The following is a 22,035-nucleotide window of genomic DNA, read 5'->3' on the forward strand; positions in this document are numbered from 1 at the left end:
TGAATTAGAACGTTTTAAAATTTTTGTTCCAAAGTCAAGAGAATGAGAAAGACTCAAAATAAAATATGAATAAGAAATTTGTTCTTTCTTTTTATCTTTATAAGGTCTCCTCTTCAAGCTTTTGACCCAGAATGCTTGCAGTTTGCCAACAGTGAAGGGGACCACAATGGGGCTTGCTTCATAGCATAATAGCCCCTCCTTCCTCAAATCTCAAATCCACATCTGTCGTGGCGACCGTGGAGTGTTGCCTCTGGGGGCGGAGCCCACCTTGGTCTCTCTTTATTGATCCTGGATGGAATTGCGGTGAATGGAACAGAAGCCCAGCACGGTGGAGTGCCTATCGGAGCCAGAGGACACCCGGTAAGGTCATCAAATTGATGGAACTCCATAGAGCATTAAAACAGTTAGAGAATGTTGGAGATTTCCTTCAGTGGTAGTTTGAAATCCTCTATTTAGTTCTGAATTTGTTCTAGAAATGCACGTGGTAAAGAGCTCTATTCTAGTTGATGGAACACATTAAAACGTAACCGTGTGCTGAAAATTTAAAAAATAAATTTCTATGAAGATCTCCAGGATTTTTTGAAGTACCGTATTTATCGGCGTATAACACGCACTTTTTCCCCCTGAAAATAGGGGCAAATGATGTATGCGTGTTATACGCCGGCGAACCAGGGAGCGGAATCCTCTTTAAGGGATCCCGTTCCCAATAGTGCCTAGCGGCGGCGCAGCGTCGTGACGTGATGTCAGCGCTGCGCCCGCCGCATATTTTTTTCCTGAAATTTCCCTCTTAAAGGGAATGCGTGTTATACGCCTGTGCGTGTTATACGCCGATAAATACGGTATCTTTGAGTATTCTTGATTCTCAGTTATCCCAATTTGACTCATTTCTGATTGTTGTGTAATAACTCAACTTTTAGGGGGAGCAATGGGGAACATATACCGTATTTATCGGCGTATAACACGCACTTTTTCCTCCTGAAAATAGGGGGCAAATGATGTATGCGTGTTATACGCTGATGTCCCATTCCCAATAGTGCCTAGCGGCGGCGCAGCATCGTGACGCTGCGCCCGCCGCATATTAAAGGGAATGCGTGTTATACGCCTGTGCGTGTTATACGCCGATAAATACGGTAGTTAGCCCTCTATGATTTTAGTGTTTCTCCATTTGATGCTATCTCTGCTGCTTTCTGCATTTACATCACGAAACATACAATTTAGCATCATATTCAGCATTTAGTGTACTTTTTACTGCTTTTTTAAAGTAGATCTGAAAAATTGGGCAATTTCTCACTACCAGCTTTTTTTTTTAATTGTAAGTCTTTCCTCATGCTACTTACTCATCCCTGAACCAGCAGAAAACTAAACCAGCATAAAACTTGCTGACTCCTATTCTGCCTTTCTATCCTCAGTTCTGGTGACATCCTGATTTCAGTTTACAGGCATGTTAAACAAAGCCTTTGGTTAAACTTCTGTTTTTGATCGTCTTCCCTTTTCGGAACATCAACAGCTAGCAACAAATGATCATAGCACTGCTAAATACCAGAGATCTAGTCATTTGTCAAAACCCAGTACCTCCTCAAGTTCATTATATGAAGCAATGAAACAGGAGTGATATTTAAAACCTGCTGCATCCCAGACTCCACAATCCAGATATCAGAGATGCTTGTTTGGAGAATTAGTTTAATTTCTTTTTTCAAAGGGGCACCAAACCATCTAGAAAACAAGCCTATGGGCAAATAATAATGAGAGGTGGGAATCTTCTAACAGCGACATCAACTCTTTATATAGAGGGAAAAAATGAAGGGAGCCATAAGGCACAGAAGGGAAAGGATTGTATACATGAAAGTAACCTATAGGTAGTGGGCTTATCCTACTCCCTTAAATTAACTCACTGTACTTTTGCTAACATGGATAGTTAAGATTAACAGATTGTATGCACCCTGAAATTATCACTGGTTCCTGACAATTTAAAGGAAAACATCTGTAGAGCTAGCCATGACGTAAGGCTGTCTTGTGTGTCGACTGTGAACAGGAGAAGGGCAACACCATGGGGACATGGCAAATCAGAGATGTTGCCAGAGAATGAGTTGTACTTAAAATAAGAATAAGAATAACCCAGCTTTTCTCATTTACATCTTATCAACTATGTAAATGAGTAAAGCTGAGTTGTTCTTGTTTTAATCAGAATTAATTATGAACTAGAAAAACCAGTAGGCAGCTCCTAATTGTTAGTGTGAGGATAATATTGCATTACATTACTACAATGGTTCTCAAAGCATGGTTTGTGCCTTCCTGTGAATCATGAACAAATTTGAAAGGCACCACACTCTCCCCAATTTGCTCAAATGCAGTAATATTTTGTAAAATTTCTGCTCTGGACTGGCTGTGCAAGAGGGTCAGGTACTTGGACAATGTCCTTTGCACTCATAGCAGTGGCTCCTGTAAAAACCCTTCCTTGTTTCAGAGAGCTATCCAAAATAACCTGTCCAGAATCTTTGAGGTCCTCTTGCCTAGTTTCCTTCCTCTATTTCTCATCTTGAGGATCATTGATCCTCATCTTCTTTATGGGCTTTTGGTTGGGTCTTGGCATTGAGCCTAAGTGTCCTCCTAAGTAGGCATTTCTATTTCTGACAAAAAGACAACACTTTGTGGCAGGGAGCCAGCATACTCTATAGGAAATCTTTCTGAAGTCCATCCCTTGCATACTACACTTTTTGCTCACAAAACATGGAGGCAACTCCCTTATTGGTATATATTTTTCAGTAAAGAAGTATGTCTCTCCCTTTCTTTGTTGTATTTTAAGAAGAGATTAGACAACCATTTGTCTGAAACATTAGAGGGGTTCCCGCTTGAGCAGGAGGTTGGACTAGAAGACCTCCAAGGTCCCTTCCAATGTTGTATTTCTGTTATTCTATTACATCGAATAGCCTATTTTTAAATTATTGGCTAATTCACGTGTGATTTGCAAAAATAGTTTATAGAGGTTGGGGATTGCCTAAACTAATTATGTTGAGAAACATGGACAAATCCTGTTGCTAAACTCTAGAAATTTTTGAGAAATAATGTATTGCTTTGAAAATATTATTGCATTGAAATATTTTGTTTCATCAACTTCTCTGAATCGATTACTATTAGACAAAGAGACAAATGTCAGGTGTATTCTTTTGTCAGGTGTATTCTTTTGATGCAAGTGGAGTTTTCTGAGCCTACGTTCCCCTTTGAAGGAGAACCATATCTCAAGCAGAGGCCTACTCATAGCACTGCCCTCTGAATATGGCTGAAACGGCTAAAATGCCCATGTGGGTGTGTGAACAAGGCTGTGAGTCAAAAGGCAGATTTGTGTGAAGCCTGAAAATAAAAGCAGAAGATTCAAAGTGCTAGTGGGAGGGTTCAGTTTCATAGTTTTAGATATACAGTGAAAAGCAGTCTTATTTTTCTGCTGTAGTTATTTAAAAATAAAGGTTCATCAATACACTCCTGAAGATTTCCTTCTTATCCATTTTCTTTGCCTGGGGTTATTCACATGATAACAACTGAATTGAAAGAACCTAAAAACAAAGGCAGGTAATGTTATGCATGTGAAAAAAAAGTATAAGTTTACAGGCATGTGCAATATGCACAGAGGTTGCAGTCATGTCATAAACTGATAGAGAAGTTCGTTTTCAGTCAAGTTTGTGAGATAATTTCCAAATGCTATAACTAGAGGCTGTCAATTCATACTGCAGTATCCTCAGTCTTTGTTTGTTTCCAGAAAGGAAACTGAATCGCAAATCTGGCATTAGATTAGGAATGTGAAATCTTAAGAAACTTCAGCGGGTTTTGTTTGTTTTCATATATTTCTCTCTTTTATTTTACTTTTAGAATAACAACAAAAGGTGAGCTTTTGACAAAAAGGATATGGGAATGACAAAAGAGGTTCAGCCTGAAAAACAATTAGGAAAAACATTTGACAGATTCAAAAGAGAGAAAGGGGCTGGCCAAGTACATTCTAGTAGTCAAATGATATGTATTAACTTGTCCCAGTCACGTATACTTCATCTCCATTTCATTTTCCCCAAATCACATTTGCTACTCAGCCTGGGAAGTAAATTGTGCTGTGACTTAGTTGGATAGTGTGGGCAAGATAGACTGTAGTTTCTCTGTGCTTGTGTTAACATAACATTCAGGTCAGTTATAAATCAATAGATGTAGTCATCTATCTGCACTAAGATAAATTTGAACCCTCCTTATTTTTCCTTTTAATAATTTCATTGATGGTATGAATCCAATTATTTGATTTATTTAGGGTTAATGCAGCCCACATAATACAGTAGAGACGTTAAATGGATCAAATGCCTGTAATAATTAGGCTGCGGCATTCTGGATTACTTTTAACTTCTAAGGGCAGCTCCATGTGCAGCAGATTGCAAGAATTGAAACATGAGGTACAAGGGAATGTGTGACCCATCAACAAAGGCTTCTATTCCAAAAGCAGCCCCAATGGGCACCGAGATGAAATTGTTCGAGGGTCTGCCTTTGTTCTTTAGGTTAGGATACATCAACTTCTGGGATCAACAGCATTCCATCTTGCTGAGGTTAAAAGCTAGCCTTTTTCTCCCTACCTAAATACTAATGGCTTTCAGGCACAGAGGTTGAGGGTTAATTGTATCTTCAGTTTAATCTGGAATGGAAATATCATCAACAAGCAGCTTCATGTAGAATAGTAGGAGAAAAGAAGATTGGGGTGGGGGGGGGGAGTATCAAGCCCTATAACACTCTACAACAGAGAACTAGCAGCTCTGCCTCTTCTCCCCCACAATCAATTGGAACCATTCGTGGAGAAGTATAAGAATCTGCAGGTGGTCCACAAGGACACACCATCATTAACATTACCAAGGACGGTTGAGATATCTAGCAAGGCCAGCAAAATCTCACTGGAAACGATCTTCCATTGGAGGTCATTTACAAGAACAGTCTGCCCTATCTTAATTCCAGGCTGAAGGTTGACTGAAACTCTCCAAATAATCTTCTTTATCCAGAACTCTGCAACTAGTCCTTCACCATCTTACTAATGTTCCCTAAAAAGGGAATGGAAGGACTGAGAGTTATCTATCATAGTCAGGTTTAAGGGGTACCTGCTTCAAGACAAATAACGTAAACCCTTTCTCCATGAAAATGAATGCAAAATATAGAACAATTACTATTATTATTTTAAAATTTTATTGTGAATTTATTTAATTTATGTATAATACAAATGCAATACAAATAGCATCAATTTAAAAATGAATTACCAATAAGGCCAACAGTGCAAAAATAAAATTCATGAAATTGCTACTGAAAATACATATATATATAGACCTTTCTGGTGAATCTGCAGACAAGGAGCCTGAAGCCTCTAGGGATGTGTGGCCACTATCAAAGATATATTTTTCCTTGAACAGTATCTGCCATAATAATTTTCATTTGACATAGGAATAAACGTATTGTCAGAAGGCAGGCACTTTAGAGGAAAGTAGTCAATCCTTAATAACCTGGACATAGATAATTTAAAGTATTAAAAATTAAAAGATGAAATGAATTTGAAAATGTCTTCATCACTGCAACATTATTGATTCCATGTAAGCCAGTCACCAGTTTCTAAGAGGCTGTTTTAGGAGTATTCAGAAATAATTTGGACTATTTGGGAGCACAAATGTGGCATTGACTCATGTCTGTGACTCTTTAAAGTGGCTTTATCTTTTCTCTGGATCATATAGTTAACTTCCACTACTACAGAATGATACAGTTCGTGTAAAAAAAATTGCAGATAGATGCAAACATACCCAAACCACTTAACCAAATTATTTATGAAGCCTTGTTTAGCTTTTTTAAATTTTGTACTGACCTAATTTCCTGAACTAGTTACCTAATAAAACCAATAGCCCAGCTTGGATTTTACTATGAATAACTGGAACATATTCAACTCTGTGACGATATAGTCACATATGACATAGCAACGTAAGTTTAGAAAAAAATACTTCTGGCCATCAACCCCAGATTTCTGAATAATTTCCAATTATCAATCACTGAGGCTTAAAGGAAACCCAGACCATAAATGGCAATCCATCAAGGATATATTTTCATTGGTCTGATGGTCCTGCTTCCATATCCATGTTTCTTCTAAACTAGGAAAACAATCTCAGCCAATTTTGCAGGTCATCCATATGTTGATTGCATATCAACGTGATGTTCAAAATACTTTCCTCTAGCAAGTTTCTTCTAGATCAAGGCTGTCAAACTCATGGCCCACAAGCTGGATGCATCACATGCTGGCCATGACTATGCACTGTTTAGGGAAGTGGGGAAAAGTCCCAATACATCATGTGATGCCACCATTATGATGTGAGTTTGACACCCCTGTTCTAGGTGTTGAAAAACAGAGTTGAGTAAATGATATCAGTGCAAATATTTGTTTCCTACAGGCCAGCTCTTCCATAGCTGATACTCTTGAAATATATTGGACTACAGGGTCAATATCCATTCTGTCTGGCAAATTATAACAGCCAACAACTGGGGTGGGGTGGGGAGAGATGTTAGCCTGAGAAACCTAATATAAATAGGGAGTCTGATATGATGCAAATTCCTGTGTTATATTTGAATCGTTACAGTAATTCTCATAGATGCAGATCCAGTTTATTGCATCATTCAAGTTCACCAGTATTCTTTGACTCAAACCATATGTTGTTTATGCTTGTGTGGCTATGTGTATGAGTGAGAAAGGGAGGGAATTGTGTGGTTCTTGGTCCCATTTATTTGCTAGCCAGAACAACTGTGATTTTGTCTATTTCCTAAGAAGGACTTGTCTCCATGTGTGCCAGGCTGCAAGCTGGGTCTGTTTATCCCTCTGTCTGTGGCATCTGGAAGTGCCAAGTAGAGGTGGGGATAGTTAGGATAATGAACCCATTCTCTGACACTGGCAGGGACTGGACCCTCTTGAGCCCCACAACCCAGCAGGTGTCTTTTGCTGCCGAGACTGCTGTCTGTCAGCCAGTTGTATTGCCACCTCTGTTTGCCCAGACTTTGCTGGCATGATGTATTGGCAGCCAGGATAGTTAAGCAAGGATGGAGGACCAAACTGTCTTGGAATTCTCCCATCTATCAAATCCTAAAGTTTACAACACAGTTTTTACTTTCTGCTTTTTACCATTTTCTCGTAGTGATCACTTCACAATGAGGCAATTTCTGTTTTTATAAATGGCTGAGGAAATACTGACTTTGCTCAAGGTCCTTCAATGTAATACTCCTCACAATTAAGCTATTTTTCTCCTATTTGAGATAATTGAAGGACAGGCAACCAAGTTAGGGAGCAACTTAAATTAATCCATCTGTCCTTCATGATGTACTTTCCCTCTCCCTAAACACACACGTCAGAGCCCTAACTGAGCAAAAGCAGTTTCCAGGTCTATCATCTCAGTTCTTGATAGCAATGTAACTGGTTGCTCAGCATCAAGACTGCGGCAAGTTTTGGTTCTCAGTATTTGTTCTTTGCCCAGTTGGAAGTTGGTACTGGGTCTGCCAAGACTCAAGTCAGGAGGATAAATATGATACAGTGGAGCTAAATGAAGAAATCAAGCTAAGGATAGAAAAAGAAAACTGAAAAGAACCTGAAGGAAACACAGAATGTGAGTAAATTACTGTAGGCTATAAACTCTCTATAAATGTACAAGAAAGTGAGTTGGGGTTAGAATTGTGCAAACGTATTATACTGAAAGGGACCTCTTTGGAGACTTTTGAGTTTTTTTCAGTGTTATTTTTTGGGGGGCGGGGGGAATAGCATTGAAACTTAGAGAACCCTAGAAGAAAAGATTCTTCAGATCACGGTGCAATTTTTTTGGTCAGATTTATATTCTATCTACTAAATAGGGCTGTAGGAAACTTTTACCAATATAAATTTAATATAATTTATAATATATAACAATAAGAAAAGTTTTTAAAACCATATAAAGGAAATTTGATTTTTAAAAAACCCCTTAATTGTCTCATATTAAGAGATCAACATATGGGGCAAAGTCATTTCCAAATTAAAAGTTAAAATATCTGTGTCGACTGATGTAGATTTGTAAGGATAAAGATAATCAGGTCTGTTATGGCAAGGAAGCCCAGAACCTAGGTGCCATCTACAAGAATGCCATGTGATTCTTGTGTTGATGATAGGTATTTCCAGAGCATGTTTGAATGGGGTAATGTCTGTCTCTTTCCCCCTCTCCAGTAATCCAAATCACGTAGGATAAAGTCCCCTAACTTTGGGTTTTGAGGTGTTTTAGAGGTACCTTCTCAAAATAATTGCCATAGCAGCTGTAGCCAGTTATAGAAAGCTCATATCTTGAAGAAGTACATGAAACTATATGTGACATGTACTTTTTATTTTCTAACTATGCCACAGGGGTCTGTCTGGGACCAAGAAGCATTGTTAGAAAGAAGGATTATGGTTAAGCTGGCCTGCGTTTTGCAAACTGCTAACTTTCCATTTTTTTTAATATAAAAGAATTTTAATAAATGAAATTAGGTCACAACCAAATCTTTAAAAAAAAAAAACAAATTTTATTAATTTTTTAAAGACAAACAAAACATAGGACATAAAGGCATAAAACCTTCTTTCTAAAAATTACTTATAAGTTTTAACAAGGCAAATAAAACATTATTTTTTAAGGCATAGTTCCAGATTATCACATTTCCATTTAAGCACATATATATCTTTTCCAAATTTCTCATTATTTCTCCCTTCACTTTTATTCAATTATATTTCTTTCTATCAAGGTTTTATTAATTCTCAATCAAATATAAACATTTATACAGCATAGTTCCAAATTATCACATTTCCATTTAAACACCTATATATCTTTTCCGAATTTCTCATTGTTTCTCCCTTCACTTTTGTTCAATTATATTTCTTTCTATCAAGGTTTATTAATTCTCAATCAAACATAAACACACAAAATACAAAACATAAAACAAGACATAAAAACATAAAACCTCCTTAATTATCATTGTACATGTCTTTTCCAAATTTCTCATTGTTTCTCCCTTTAGTTTTATTCCTCCAAGGTTTTATTAATTCTCAATCAAACATAGCTAACCAAAACATAAAACTTCTTTTGAAAAGTGGCTTAGCCCCAAGTTACATCTTTTTTTACAGACCTAAATCAAATTCATGCTCACTTTGTATACCATTCTTATCTTATTTAGCATTCTATATTTTCTATATAACTTCTCTCTTCTTTTCACTCTCTTAATTATATTTTGTTTATTTCATCTTATTTTAAAATCATTATACTTGTATCTTTTGTCCGTTCTTTTCCAATTATCTATTTATCACTTCTCTTTAACAGAAAATTTCCCCTGTAATCACTTTTAAAGTGTAACGCCTTTCTATCTTTCCCCTAAATTAACACTTAAAATAATACATAATTTCCATTCTGATTCTGCTTAGTACATTCTACATGTTGCATTTTAAAATAAAGGAATAATAAATTTATAAAATAGTTAAATATATAATTTCCATTCTAATTCTAATTCTACTTAATACATTAATTTAAAATAAAAAAATGAAATAGAAAATTTATAATAACATTAAGACAATAACAAATTAAACTATAACTAAACATTAATCATTTTACACATTCTCTTTGATATTTTATTGAATATTGAGATCTATCATTATTAAACATTTTAATATTTTAATGTTTTGTTAAATCTTATAATATTCCAATGGACTATTTCAAATGCAAATACTACAATACTATCTTATGTACTCTTGCAGAATCTTTCTTTAATTATACTCTATCCTTTATCTCTGAAAAAAAACTGCTTTTTTACATCTTGTTTCAGACCTTTGTGGCTTTTTTTCCCTTTTCCCCTCCCTTTCTTCTCCAGTCTGGTCTTTTTGCCGCCCCCCCCCCTCCACCTTTTTAACTTCCCCTTTCTGTTGTATTTCTCTTTTCTGTTGCTTTCTAACATTGTACCTTTTTTTCACCTTATTTTTCTTTTTCTTGGTTGTTTATAATATATAACAATAAGAAAAGTTTTTAAAACCATATAAAAGAAATTTGATTTTTAAAAAACCCCTTAATTGCCTCATATTAAGAGATCAACAAATGGGGCAAAGTCATTTCCAAATTAAAAGTTAAAATATCTGTGTCGACTGATGTAGATTTGTAAGGATAAAGATAATCAGGTCTGTTATGGCAAGGAAGCCCAGAACCTAGGTGCCATCTACAAGAATGCCATGTGATTCTTGTGTTGATGATAGGTACTTCCAGAGCATGTTTGAATGGGGTAATGTCTGTCTCTTTCCCCCTCTCCAGTAATCCAAATCACGTAGGATAAAGTCCCTAACTTTGGGTTTTGAGGTGTTTTAGAGGTACCTTCTCAAAATAATTGCCATAGCAGCTGTAGCCAGTTATAGAAAGCTCATATCTTGAAGAAAGTACATGAAACTATATGTGACATGTACTTTTTATTTTCTAACTATGCCACAGGGGTCTGTCTGGGACCAAGAAGCATTGTTAGAAAGAAGGATTATGGTTAAGCTGGCCTTCGTTTTGCAAACTGCTAACTTTTCTTTTTTTTTTAATGTAAAAGAATTTTAATAAATGAAATTAGGTCACAACCAAATCTTAAGTAACTGAGTTTCTTCTCTTGTTTCAAACAATGGAAGCAGAAATGGGAACTTCACAGTTCAAATTTTGCCATGAGATTCCTGCTATTATTTTTTAACTAAACTCTCCAGCTTGGAAGAAATTGATACTAGCATAGTTACTGTCAACTTTTAAGTGTACTATAACAATGTAGGGAAAGCACCACATGGATTCCAAGTATTTTATTTATGTAAGTATGATTAAAATTAGTACCATTATTTAGGTTTCTCTGCATTTAAATTCTCCTATATATGATTGCATTGTTGATGATTTTTTAAAGAGATTTATCTGAAAAAAAGACAGGTGTAAAAGGCAACTAAACCGTTCATTTATTTGTTTTTTTAACTTATTTCCATCCTGTCTGGAAAATTGGCAAAGCTGGCTGAGGAACTCTGGGAGTTGAAGTCCAGAAGTCTTAAAGCGGCCAAGATTGGAGACCTCTGCACTAGACCAAGGTGGCTCCTCAGTTTGGTTTATTGTTATTCCCTCCTTCCTGTAACTGCCCCAAGGCAGAGCTAGAATTCATGGTCTCCCAGTTTCTTTGTACACAAACATTTGAGTAGAGAATGTATTCTGTTGTGTTCATATGGGTTGATACTGAAGGACACCATAATCTAATTTTTGAAATTATATTTCAGACTAGCTATATGCTTTAGTATTTGAAACCAATATCATTTACGAGCTTAAGAGCTTTTCAGCAGCAGGAAGAGAGACCTCATCTTGTGAGTGGTAACCTGCAAAATACTCTTTTTCCTCCAGCCACTTCCCCTCCCACCTCCAAATATATCTGTCTGTATGTGGTAGTTTCTGGTGATGAACACACCTGGCCACTAGATGGCACCCCTGTTCCATAACTTATTCTTTTGGGGGTGGTGGTGTGGAATCTAATTAGGCACCACCATTCCAGAAGAAATTGAGACCTGTAGATAAAGGTCATGTGGAATAGATTTGAATAGCAATCATACAACCCCTGCACTGTGTAACTAGTTACAGCAATCTGAAAAAGGGCAATAACAATGTTTTCCTCAATGGTAAAGTTGGCATGCCAGACACGTATAAGCATAAAGCATTAGTATTGTCTCAGGCTCTAAAAGAACATGCATTCACAATCTTAATAACCATCAGAAGTGCAAATGAACAAACTCATAGAGCACTAAGGACTCTACTTAATAAAAACACTAGGCATAAGGAATCCAGCAATGGTTGACTTCAAAGTTCAGTTGATGCCTGCCAATATCTTATCCTCTAGTCTGTGGAAACATTGTTCCAGTCTCTGGGGCTGCCCAATTTTGCCAAAATTAATCACAATGAAGTGTATGTTAATATTTCTTTTGATCATATAGGTGATTCCCTCTTTGTGCAAGGAGCTCAAGGTGACATATCTGAAGTTAGCCAGTTTCATTCTCCCAACCAACTCTGGCCATTACAATTAGAGGAATGAGGTAACTCAATTCAAGGAACAGATCATTGGCAATTCCAGCTTGTAAATTACTTCTTTCAGGGTATTCATTGGGAAGTGATGGAATTAGAGCCTCCTGCATAATTGTCTTTCATCTTACCTTGTCCATATGGGCAGTTTATCAGACATCATTCAGAAATACCCAACTTCAACACCCATCACTCCTGGAAGGTTTTGAAGGTTGGGCTTGGCTAAAAGATGGGTGAGACACTTGCCTAAGGCCATCATGATTAATTGACCCAGGAATGTAATACTAGAATACGGTACTTCCTGTTTCACAGAAACTCTTTTTTCATGCTGTTGTACGGAGGACAGAAACTAACTGTATCATACAGGTAAAGAGGCAATCATTTGGTTTAGTTTACTTTATTGCCATTGCTCCTGGCACAATAAAATTAAATGCCACCTTCAGTGTACATTATAACTATAAAAATAAAAAACAAACACATCCTTCACGTTCTATACAATTGAACTGAAAACCCAATATTGCATTAATATTTTACTATACAATAGAATTCAACAGGGCTACTGCCCTGGGATAGAAGCTGTTTTTCAGCCTATTTGTCCTTGTTTTTATTATTTTGTACAGTCTTCCAGTTGGTAATAGTTCAAAAAAAGGGTTACCAGGATGAGTAAGAATGTTTTGAACTTTCTTAAGGCATTGGGAGCTATAAAGCTCTTCCAAAGAGGGAAAAGAGTAACCAGTGATCCTCTGGGCAATTATGTTAACCCTCTGGAACTATCAGCCACTGTACAATTGGCAAACCATACACAGGTATAGTAAGTTAAAATAGAAAGTATTCTTTCTATGATGCAGCCGTAAAAGGTCACCAGCAATTTTTCATTCAGTTGTTGTTTCTGAGAGGACTCCAGTAGTATAATCTCTGCCCTGGGGCCGTTTTGACCAGTGCTACAATATGAGTGCCCCAGGGCAGATCCTCTTTTATGATAACATCCAGCAAGTTAAAACTGGCCACTTGCTCCACTCAGTCTCCATTGATGAGCAAGGGCTGGATATCTGATCTATTCTTTCTATAGTCCACTATAAGCTCCTTGGTCTTATTGGTGTTGAGGACCAAGTTATTGTCTCCACACCACGAAAGCAACCATGTAGGCAGACTCATTTTCTGTTCATACAGCCCATTTTTAAACATGCTGAGATACATACATGGACCTTAGACTTTTCTATGTACTTATATGGGTTAGTCTCTATGTCCATGATGTATGTGAGCTGGAGGACAGAAAACAATAACAAATAATACCCTCTCCTCCCTCCCTCCCTCTCTCTTTCCCCACCTCTCTCTCCCTCCCCTTCCTCTTGCTTTCTCTTCCCCTCTCCCCCCCTCCCTCCATCTCCCTCTCTCCCTCTCTGACTTCCCCCATTTCACACACACACACACACACACGCCACCCATAGAAAAAAAATAACAGATTAAACTAAACCAAACAACTGACAATGGATGAGTCTTTCACTGACTTTCCACTAACTGATTTGCATGTTGTATGCAAAGCCAGCCATCATGAGATGCCTTTTTTACCTTTGTGGTTCTGAATATGGACTTGATGAGATACAACCAATGCTAGGTGAAATGTCAATGAGTAAATGAATAAAATGTTTGGTAATGTTAGTGATTATTCTGACTAGGATACACTTTTCTCCAATCATACTCTGGGCGGAGCTAATATGAGTAAACCACAGAGCCACCTGCTGCAAAGAACTGGTATTGATCTCTACCCAAAATATGTGATTTTGCAAGAGTTGGGAGAATCCAAGGTTTGGATTTGTTCAGATTTGGCCTGATGTTTGTTTGCATTCAGCAGCCTTCTCCTAAAATTCTGCCAACAAATCCCTTTGACCTCTGTTCGGATTAGCATTGATCCGGAACTTGACCTCTGCTTAATTTTCAAATGAGGATTACTGGGGCTTAAATTTCACTTGGATCCTTGATCTTGAGATGAAATTAGATGGGGCTGATAATGATCAATAAAATGCACTCTTCAAATGATCAAAAGGCAGAAGCTTGACAGAGAAATTCCAGGCACTGCTTTGCGCAAATGTTGATTTAGCAAGCATTATTCCCATAAATGGGATGTGGTGGCAAAGACGCTGAGCTTGTCTATCAGAAAGGTTGGCAGTTCGAATCCCTAGTGCTGTGTAACGTAGTGAGCTCCCATTACTTGTCTCAGCTTCTGCCAACCTAGCAATTCAAAAGCATATAAAATGCAAGTGGAAAAATAGGGACCACCTTTGGTGGGAAGGTAACTGTTCCGTGAGCCTTTGGTGTTTAGTCATGCTGGCCACATGACCACAGAGACATCTTTGGGCAGTGCTGGGTCTTCAGCTCTGAAACAGAGGTGAGCAACACCCCCTAGAGTCAGGAACGACTAGCACATATGTGCAAGGGAAACCTTTACCTTTTATCCCTGCATATTCTGTTGAGAATCTATGATAGGAAGCAAGGGAAGGATTTTGAACACTGATTGCAAACTGCTTTCCTTTCTGGAATGTTATGATATTGTTGCAGATTCCTACATTCTGTGATAAACATAACTTAGAGGATGTGTAATTAATTACTCACTTATTGCACATGACAGAGTATAGGTAAAGGCTCCACTCACACATACATGCTAGTTGTTTCTGGTTCTAGGGGACGGTGCTCATCTCCGTTACAAAGCCAAAGACCTCGTGCTCTCTCAACACATCGCCGTGGTCATGTGGCCAGCATGACTAAATACCAAAGGCGCACAGAATGCTGTTACCTTCCCAACCAAGTGGTCCCTATTTTTCTACTTGCATTTTTGCATGTTTTCGAACTGCTAGGTTGGCAGAAGCTGGGACCAAGTAATGGGAGCTCACTCTGTTACGTGGCACTAGGGATTCGAACCATCAAACTGCTGACCGTTCTGAGCGACAAGCTCAGCGTCTTAACCACTGAGCCACTGCATCCCCTATGACAGAGTATACGTTTGTGTAAAATATACAAAAAGGTGGGGGGGAAATCCTCTTCTGGATCTGTGGTGGACAGTTCAACTGAAGCTCTAGTTGCAACCCAGAGTGGACATGCCGCTGGAGGTTCAGACTAGATAGCCCTTTTGAAGTCTCTCTTTTTATGTTGGGCATGCCTTGGTTTTCTGAGGTGTTCTATCAAATGAAGTGCAAGAAGAAATGCCTGATGAGTTATGGGAGAAAGATGAAAAATCATCAAGCAAGAACCTGTATTAGATATTACACTATAGTGATAAAAGTGGCCAAATGTTTACTCAGCATTCATGCTTACAGAGATGAGGACAGCTGAAGGACTATCTGCAGAGATGCTGTGGGGAATATTCTTGTTACTTGCTTGATTTGCAAACACTTGGACTCCAATTGGACATAAACCAATAAGTTGAGGTGTTCAGGAGAAGGTATTCATTGTACTGCAGTTTGAAGCAACTTTGATTCTATGATTCCTAAGAAATTGGATAGGGTTCTTTAGCCTTTTAGTTCACCAACCTGTTTGTTAGATCCAGATTTCTCTTGAATGGCTAAAGCCACCCAAGAGTGATCTGTGGTTGGATTTAGTTTTTTTTGGGAGGCAATCCCCTCAACTTTGAAGAAGATGGGTGCGTTTTGTCCACAGGAAAACAGACTTGAATCTTATCTTCCAGTCTCTAACCTTTCCTTTCTTGGCAGCATGGTGGAGGCGGTATTGGTCTCTTGCTCAAAAGGACCCTAGAAAGATTATTTAGTATAGCGATAGCACTGGTCTCTCTTGTTGATGCCCTGGATTAAAGCTAGGAAGGGTGTAATGTATCTATTTTCATGCTTCTTAATCTCTCAGTGGCTTCCAGTATTGTCAATTGTTTTTGAATTGGCCTTAGAATTTAGGGAAGGAAGGCACAATTTTGCACCAATTTTCCTCCTTTCTTTATGACTGGCTTCAGTTGGTATTGGTAAGTGGGGAGAAATCACATCCATGGCCCCTCAGTGGCGAGGTGTTGCAGAGTTTAGCACTTTTCTCCCCTTCTGCGTAGTATCTACATAAAACTGTTAAATGAAGTCATCTACCAATTTGGAATCAGATATCATTAATATGTGAATGATACCCAACAGTCTTGACACCTTGCCAGTCAAGCAATGCATCAAAGTCCTAAGCCAGTGTCTGGAAGCTATAAATGTCTGGAAAGGAAGACATGTACAGGATTCAGATTCAATTCTTACATGACAAAGGTGCTGTGTTAGTTAATTAACTTTATTGATTAGTCCTTGGGCCATATCAAAGTGCAAAGTTCCAGACAAATTATTACTAAAATCTGATAAAAACAATTTAAAATGGAATTGGATAAAATACAATTTAGAATGAAATTTGAATAAACTCGAGTTTAAAATTGGTATAAAAATTGATATAAAATACAATAATTTAATATCTAGAGATAAATAAAGTAGGATAAAATTATCCTACACCCATCTACCACAAAGGGGCTATGTCTGTTTGGCCTCCTGGGTCTAGATGGATTCCATTGTTGATTAAGTGGGGTTGCAGCTCTTCATATGAAATCTGTGCACAGTTTGGCTTCCTCCTTGGATTCTCAGTTCTCAGGTACAGGGTGCCTTCCCACAGATATTTTTGTAGTTTTTACTAGCCCTGGAGGATCTTGAGACTGTCACTTATGCCCTAGTCATTTTATGATTGGATTATTGTATCATACTGTTTATTGAGCTACCCTTAAGGACCATTCCGAAACTACACTGCTCAAAAAAAAATAAAGGGAACACAAAAATAAGACATCCTAGATCTGAATGAATGAAATATTCTTATTAAATACTTTGTTCATTACATAGTTGAATGTGCTGACAACAAAATCACACAAAAATTATCAATGGAAATCAAATTTAGCAACCCATGGAGGTCTGGATTTGGAGGTACACTCAAAATTAAAGTGGAAAAAAACACTACAGGCTGATCCAACTGTGGTGTAATGTCCTTAAAGCAAGTCAAAATGAGGCTCAGTAGTGTGTGTGGCTTCCATGTGCCTGTATGACCTCCCTACAACGCCTGGGCATGCTCCTGATGAGGTGGCAGATGGTCTCCTGAGGGGTCTCCTCCCACACCTGGACTAAAGCATCCCCCAACTCCTGGACAGTCTGTGGTGCAACGTGGCGTTGATGGATGTAGTGAGACATGATGTCCCAGATGTGCTCAATTGGATTCAAGTCTGGGGAACGGGCGGGCCAGTCCATTCGTCTTGCAGGAACTGCTGACGCACTCCAGCCACATGAGGTCTAGCATTGTTGTGCAATAGGAGGAGCCCAGGGCCAACCGCACCAGCATATGGTCTCACAAGGGGTCTGAGGATCTCGGTACCTAATGGCAGCCAGGCTACTTCTGGCGAACACATGGGCTGTGTGGCCCCCTAAAGAAATGCCACCTCACACCATTACTGACCCACTGGCAAACCGGTTATGCTAGAGGATGGTGCAGGCAGCAGAACATTCTCCATGGCGTCTCCAGACCCTGTCACGTCTGTCACATGTGCTCAGTGTGAACCTGCTTTCATCTGTGAAGAGCACAGGGAGCCAGTGGCAAATTTTCCAATCTTGGTGTTCTCTGGCAAATGCCAAACATCCTGCACGGTGTTGGGCTGTAAGCACAACCCCCACCTGTGGACGTCGGGCCTTCATACCACCCTCATGGAGTCTGTTTCTGACCGTTGGAGCAGCCACATGCACATTTGTGGCCCGCTGGAGGTCATTTTGCAGGGCTCTGGCAGTGTTCCTCCTGTCCCTCCTTGCACAAAGGCGGAGGTAGCGGTCCTGATGCTGGGTTGTTGCCCTCCTACGGCCTCCTCCACGTCTCCTGGTGTACTGGCCTGTCTCCTGGTAGCACCTCCATGTTCTGGACACTACGCTGACAGACACAGCAAAGCTTCTTGCCACAGCTTGCATTGATGTGCCATCCTGGATGAGCTGCACTACCTTGTGTGGGTTGTGGACTCCGTCTCATGCTACCACTAGAGTGAAAGCACCACCAGCATTCAAAAGTGACCAGACCATCAGCCCGAAAGCATAGGAACTGAGAAGTGGTCTGCGGTCACCACCTGCAGAACCACTCCTTTATTGGGGGTGTCTTGCTAATCGCCTCTGCTTTCCACCTGTTGTCTATTCCATTTGCACAACAGCATGTGAAATTGATTGTCAATCAGTGTTGCTACCTAAGTGGACAGTTTGATTTCACAGAAGTGTGATTGACTTGGAGTTACATTGTGTTGTTTAAGTGTTCCCTTTAGTTTTTTGAGCAGTGTACAATTAGTCCAGAATGTGGCAGCAAGGGCATGGAGGTATCATGTTATGCCCATGTGACCCTTCTGCTTTGTGAAATGCACTGGTTGGCAGTTGGCTTCCATTTTCAATTCAAGGTGCTAGTTACCACTTTTAAAGCTATTTAACAGATAACAGATAATCAGAGTTGGAAGGGACCTTGTTGGTCATCTAGTCTATCTCCCTGCCCAAGTGGGAGACCCTACACCATTTCTGACAAATGGCAGTCCAATCTCTTCTTGAAAATCTCAAGTGATGGTGCTCCCACAACTTCCGAGGGCAAAGTGTTCCATTGGTTGATTGTTCTCACTGTCAGAAAGTTTCTCCTTATTTCCAGGTTAAATCTCTCCTTGTTCAGTTTCCATCCATTGTTCCTTATCTGGCCTACAGGCGCTTTAGAAAATAGCTTGACCGTTTTCTCCCTGTGGCAGCCCCTCAAATATTGGAAGACCTCTATCATGTCTCCCCTGGTCCTTCTCTTTACTACTAGACTAGCCAAGCCCAGTTCCTGCAACTGTTCGTTGTATGTTTTAGTCTCCAGTCCCCTAATCATCCTGGTTGCTCTTCTCTGTACTTTTTCTAGAGTCTCTTTTTTATAATGTGGTGAACAAAACTGGATGAAGTACTCTAGGTGTGATCTTACTAAGGCTTTCTAGAATGGTATTAGTACTTCCCTTGATCTTGATTGTATCCCTCTGTTAATACAATTTAGGATTTCATTAGCTTTTTTGGCTGCTGCTGCACACTGCTGGCTCATATTTAGCTAGTTGTCCACTAAGACTCCAAGATCCCTCTCACAGTTACTGCTATTGAGCCTGGTTTCACCCAGTCTATATGTGTACTTCTGGTTTTTCTTACCTAAGTGTAGGAGTTTACTTTTCTCTACATTGAATTTCATGTTGTTAGATAGGGCCCAGTTTTCAAGTCTGTCAAGATCCATCTGGATCTTGAGCCTATCTTCTTGGGTGTTAGCTATTCCTGCCAGCTTAGTATCATCTGCCAATTTGGTAAATTCCTCTTCTATTCCCTACTCTAAGTCGTTAATGAAGATATTGAAGAGTACTGGGCCTAAGACGGAACCTTATGGCACCCCACTGCTTACTTCCCTCAATGTAGACTTAAACCTATTAAGGACTACTCATTGAGTACAGTTTGTCAGCCAGTTGCGAGTCCATCTAGTGGTGGTGCTATCTATTCCATTTTTTTCTAGCTTACTAAGAAGTAGGTTGTGGTCTATTTTGTCGAATGCCTTGCTGAAATCTAAATATATTATGTCCACAGTATTTTGCTGGTCTACTAATTTGGTCACTGTGTTGAAGAATGACATAAGATTGGTTTGGTATGATCTGTTTTTAACAAACCCGTGCTGACTGCTAGTTATTACTTTACTTGTTTTTAGATGTTGGAAGATCTGTTTTTTTATTATCTTTTCCAGTATCTTTCCAGGTATTGATGTTAGGCTGATTGGTCTATAGTTTCCTGGGCCTGTTTTTTTTTTCCTTTTTTGAAGATGGGAACCACATCAGCTCTTTTCCAGTCCTCAGGTAGTTCCCCGGTGCTCCAGGATTTTTGAAAGATATGGTGTAATGATTCTGAGATAACCTCATGTCATAGAGCCGAACGATTTGATGCACAGCTTGTGTCCAGTTGTCCTTGCCTGTCCAATTCTGTCTAGCAGGGTGGGTACATTTATGAAACCTGTCAATTAATGTCATGTTACACAACCCAAGAAGCATGCCTACTCTGTTGGACATTTTGCCCTCTGTCCTCAAAATTAATGTGTATCCCATTCATATGTACTACAGGAAATGATTGAAGACTTAGTTGTTTTTCCAGGTCTTTGGAATAGGATGATTGTGGAGATACTTTTTAATGGACTTTTTTTTGTCAGAATGGTTATGGGTTTGGTTTTGGTATTTTGCTTTCCTGATTGGTGATATTTTTCATACATTGGCATAACTTGCTCTGAGTTATTTAGATTTTGAGCATAGTATACACGAACACTAAGGGATAGGATTTGCTTACAAGTTTGAAGTAAAATGCTCTATTCTTCTCTGTTTTTGCCCATTCGAGAGATCCATTATTTCTTGGATTGTGTATCCTTTCATAAAGAGAGGGTGGGGGTTGTTTAAAGGTAAAGGTTTCCCTCGCACATATGTGCTAGTAGTTTCTGGCTCTAAGGGCAGTGCTCATCTCTATTACAAAGCTGAAGAGCCAGTGCTATCCGAAGACATCTCTGTGGTCATGTGGCCGGCGTGTGGCTGAAGGCTCACAGAATGCTGTTACCTTCCCACCAAAGTGGTCCCTGTTTTTCTACTTGCATTTTTACATGCGTTCGAACTGCTAGGTTGGCAGAAGCTGGGACAAGAAATGGGAACTCCCTCCGTTACACGGCACTAGGGATTCGAACCACCGAAATGCTGACCTTTCTGATTGACAAGCTCAGCGTCTTAGCCACTGAGCCACTGCGTCCCTAGGGATTGTTTACATTTTATTAAAATGAGTTTGGCCACTATAAAAAGAACTATTTCCACATAGGGTATTCTCTTCACAGGCATTATCTGAGCAATTATAACTTTATTTAAAGATTTGATTTCTGTAACGTCCCATTCCAACAAGTGACTATATATGGATTGAATATCCAATTTTCCACAATAGCTGATTGTGCGGTGGGGGAACAAGTTTTGGCCTTGTTTGATACAAGCATTTAGTTGGGACGCTGGTTGTAAAGATGGATATGTATGTTGTGGGGGAAGGTATATATATGCTGCATATATATTTATCTGGTGTATTTATACCCTCCCCCCTTTATTTTACTTTTCAAAATATGCAGCATGGCACACAGGCCTGCCATCCTTATGTAGTATCCTTATACAACAACTTTAAATCTAAGAGATGGTGATGACTCAGACTTCTTACTGAATTTTACACTCAGGGAAGATTTGAACTTGGCAACCACAGCTCACTGTCTTAGTTCTAGCACACAAATATTTCAAATCAGAATCTGTTCCAAATCTTTCTTCCCTTCCCACCCACTGGAGTTCATAGGGCTATTCTGTCTCTTTTCCTTCCCTAGAAGCTGGCGCCCAGATCAAAACAATTTTTGTATTCCCTGCTCTTCCTCTTCTCCTCTCCGACATCTCCAGGGAATTCCAAAAGCTATAAGGCAAAATCTCTGTGCCTTTCTTTCGTGTTCTGCTGCTGGCACATATTGTCCTCAGGTGCTGTCCAGGCCTCCTTTGCTGGCAGAGGGCCAAGCACCGTCATGCAAGCCGTTGTGAGCAACAGCAGAGAGAGAGCATAGTTTGGCACTGGTTCCAGGAACTCCTGGTACAAGCCGTGCCTATAAGCTTTACGTGGATGAGAGGACATCCTGTTGGGTACTTTAGAAATGGGGAGGGGTATCAGTCTGGTCGTACCAGTCTTGCCTCCCCCCTCAACTTTGCAGTCACGATAGTCTTTTTTTAGAAGCTGCATTGTGTACATGCTGATATGTAATGTTTGCTCAAAGAGTGCACGTACACACTGCCAGCCTGCGCTGCTTTGGGCTGCTTCCCTGACAAACAGCTTTTTTTTTTCTTTCTATTTTTCCTTTTGCATATCCTGCTGCGGTAATTCAAGCA

At 39.3% G+C, this 22,035-nt stretch overlaps 1 protein-coding gene across 6 annotated transcripts in view; it reads left to right on the plus strand.

Annotated features, from left to right (window-relative positions):
- The window catches only part of THRA (thyroid hormone receptor alpha), a 164,388-nt gene that overhangs the window by 106,804 nt on the left and 35,549 nt on the right, over positions 1–22,035 (plus strand). For all 6 annotated transcript variants that reach the window (XM_087917843.1, XM_087917846.1, XM_087917845.1 and 3 more), the window contains one exon: positions 105–360. In XM_087917843.1, the coding sequence (XP_087773969.1) occupies positions 308–360 (53 nt within the window). In that variant the 5' untranslated portion in view covers positions 105–307. The remainder of the gene's footprint in view (positions 1–104; positions 361–22,035) is intronic.

Source organism: Pseudonaja textilis, chromosome Z (assembly GCF_049901715.1).
Source record: "Pseudonaja textilis isolate UNSWEBS1 chromosome Z, rPseTex1.2, whole genome shotgun sequence".
Taxonomy (NCBI): Eukaryota; Metazoa; Chordata; class Lepidosauria; order Squamata; family Elapidae; genus Pseudonaja; species Pseudonaja textilis.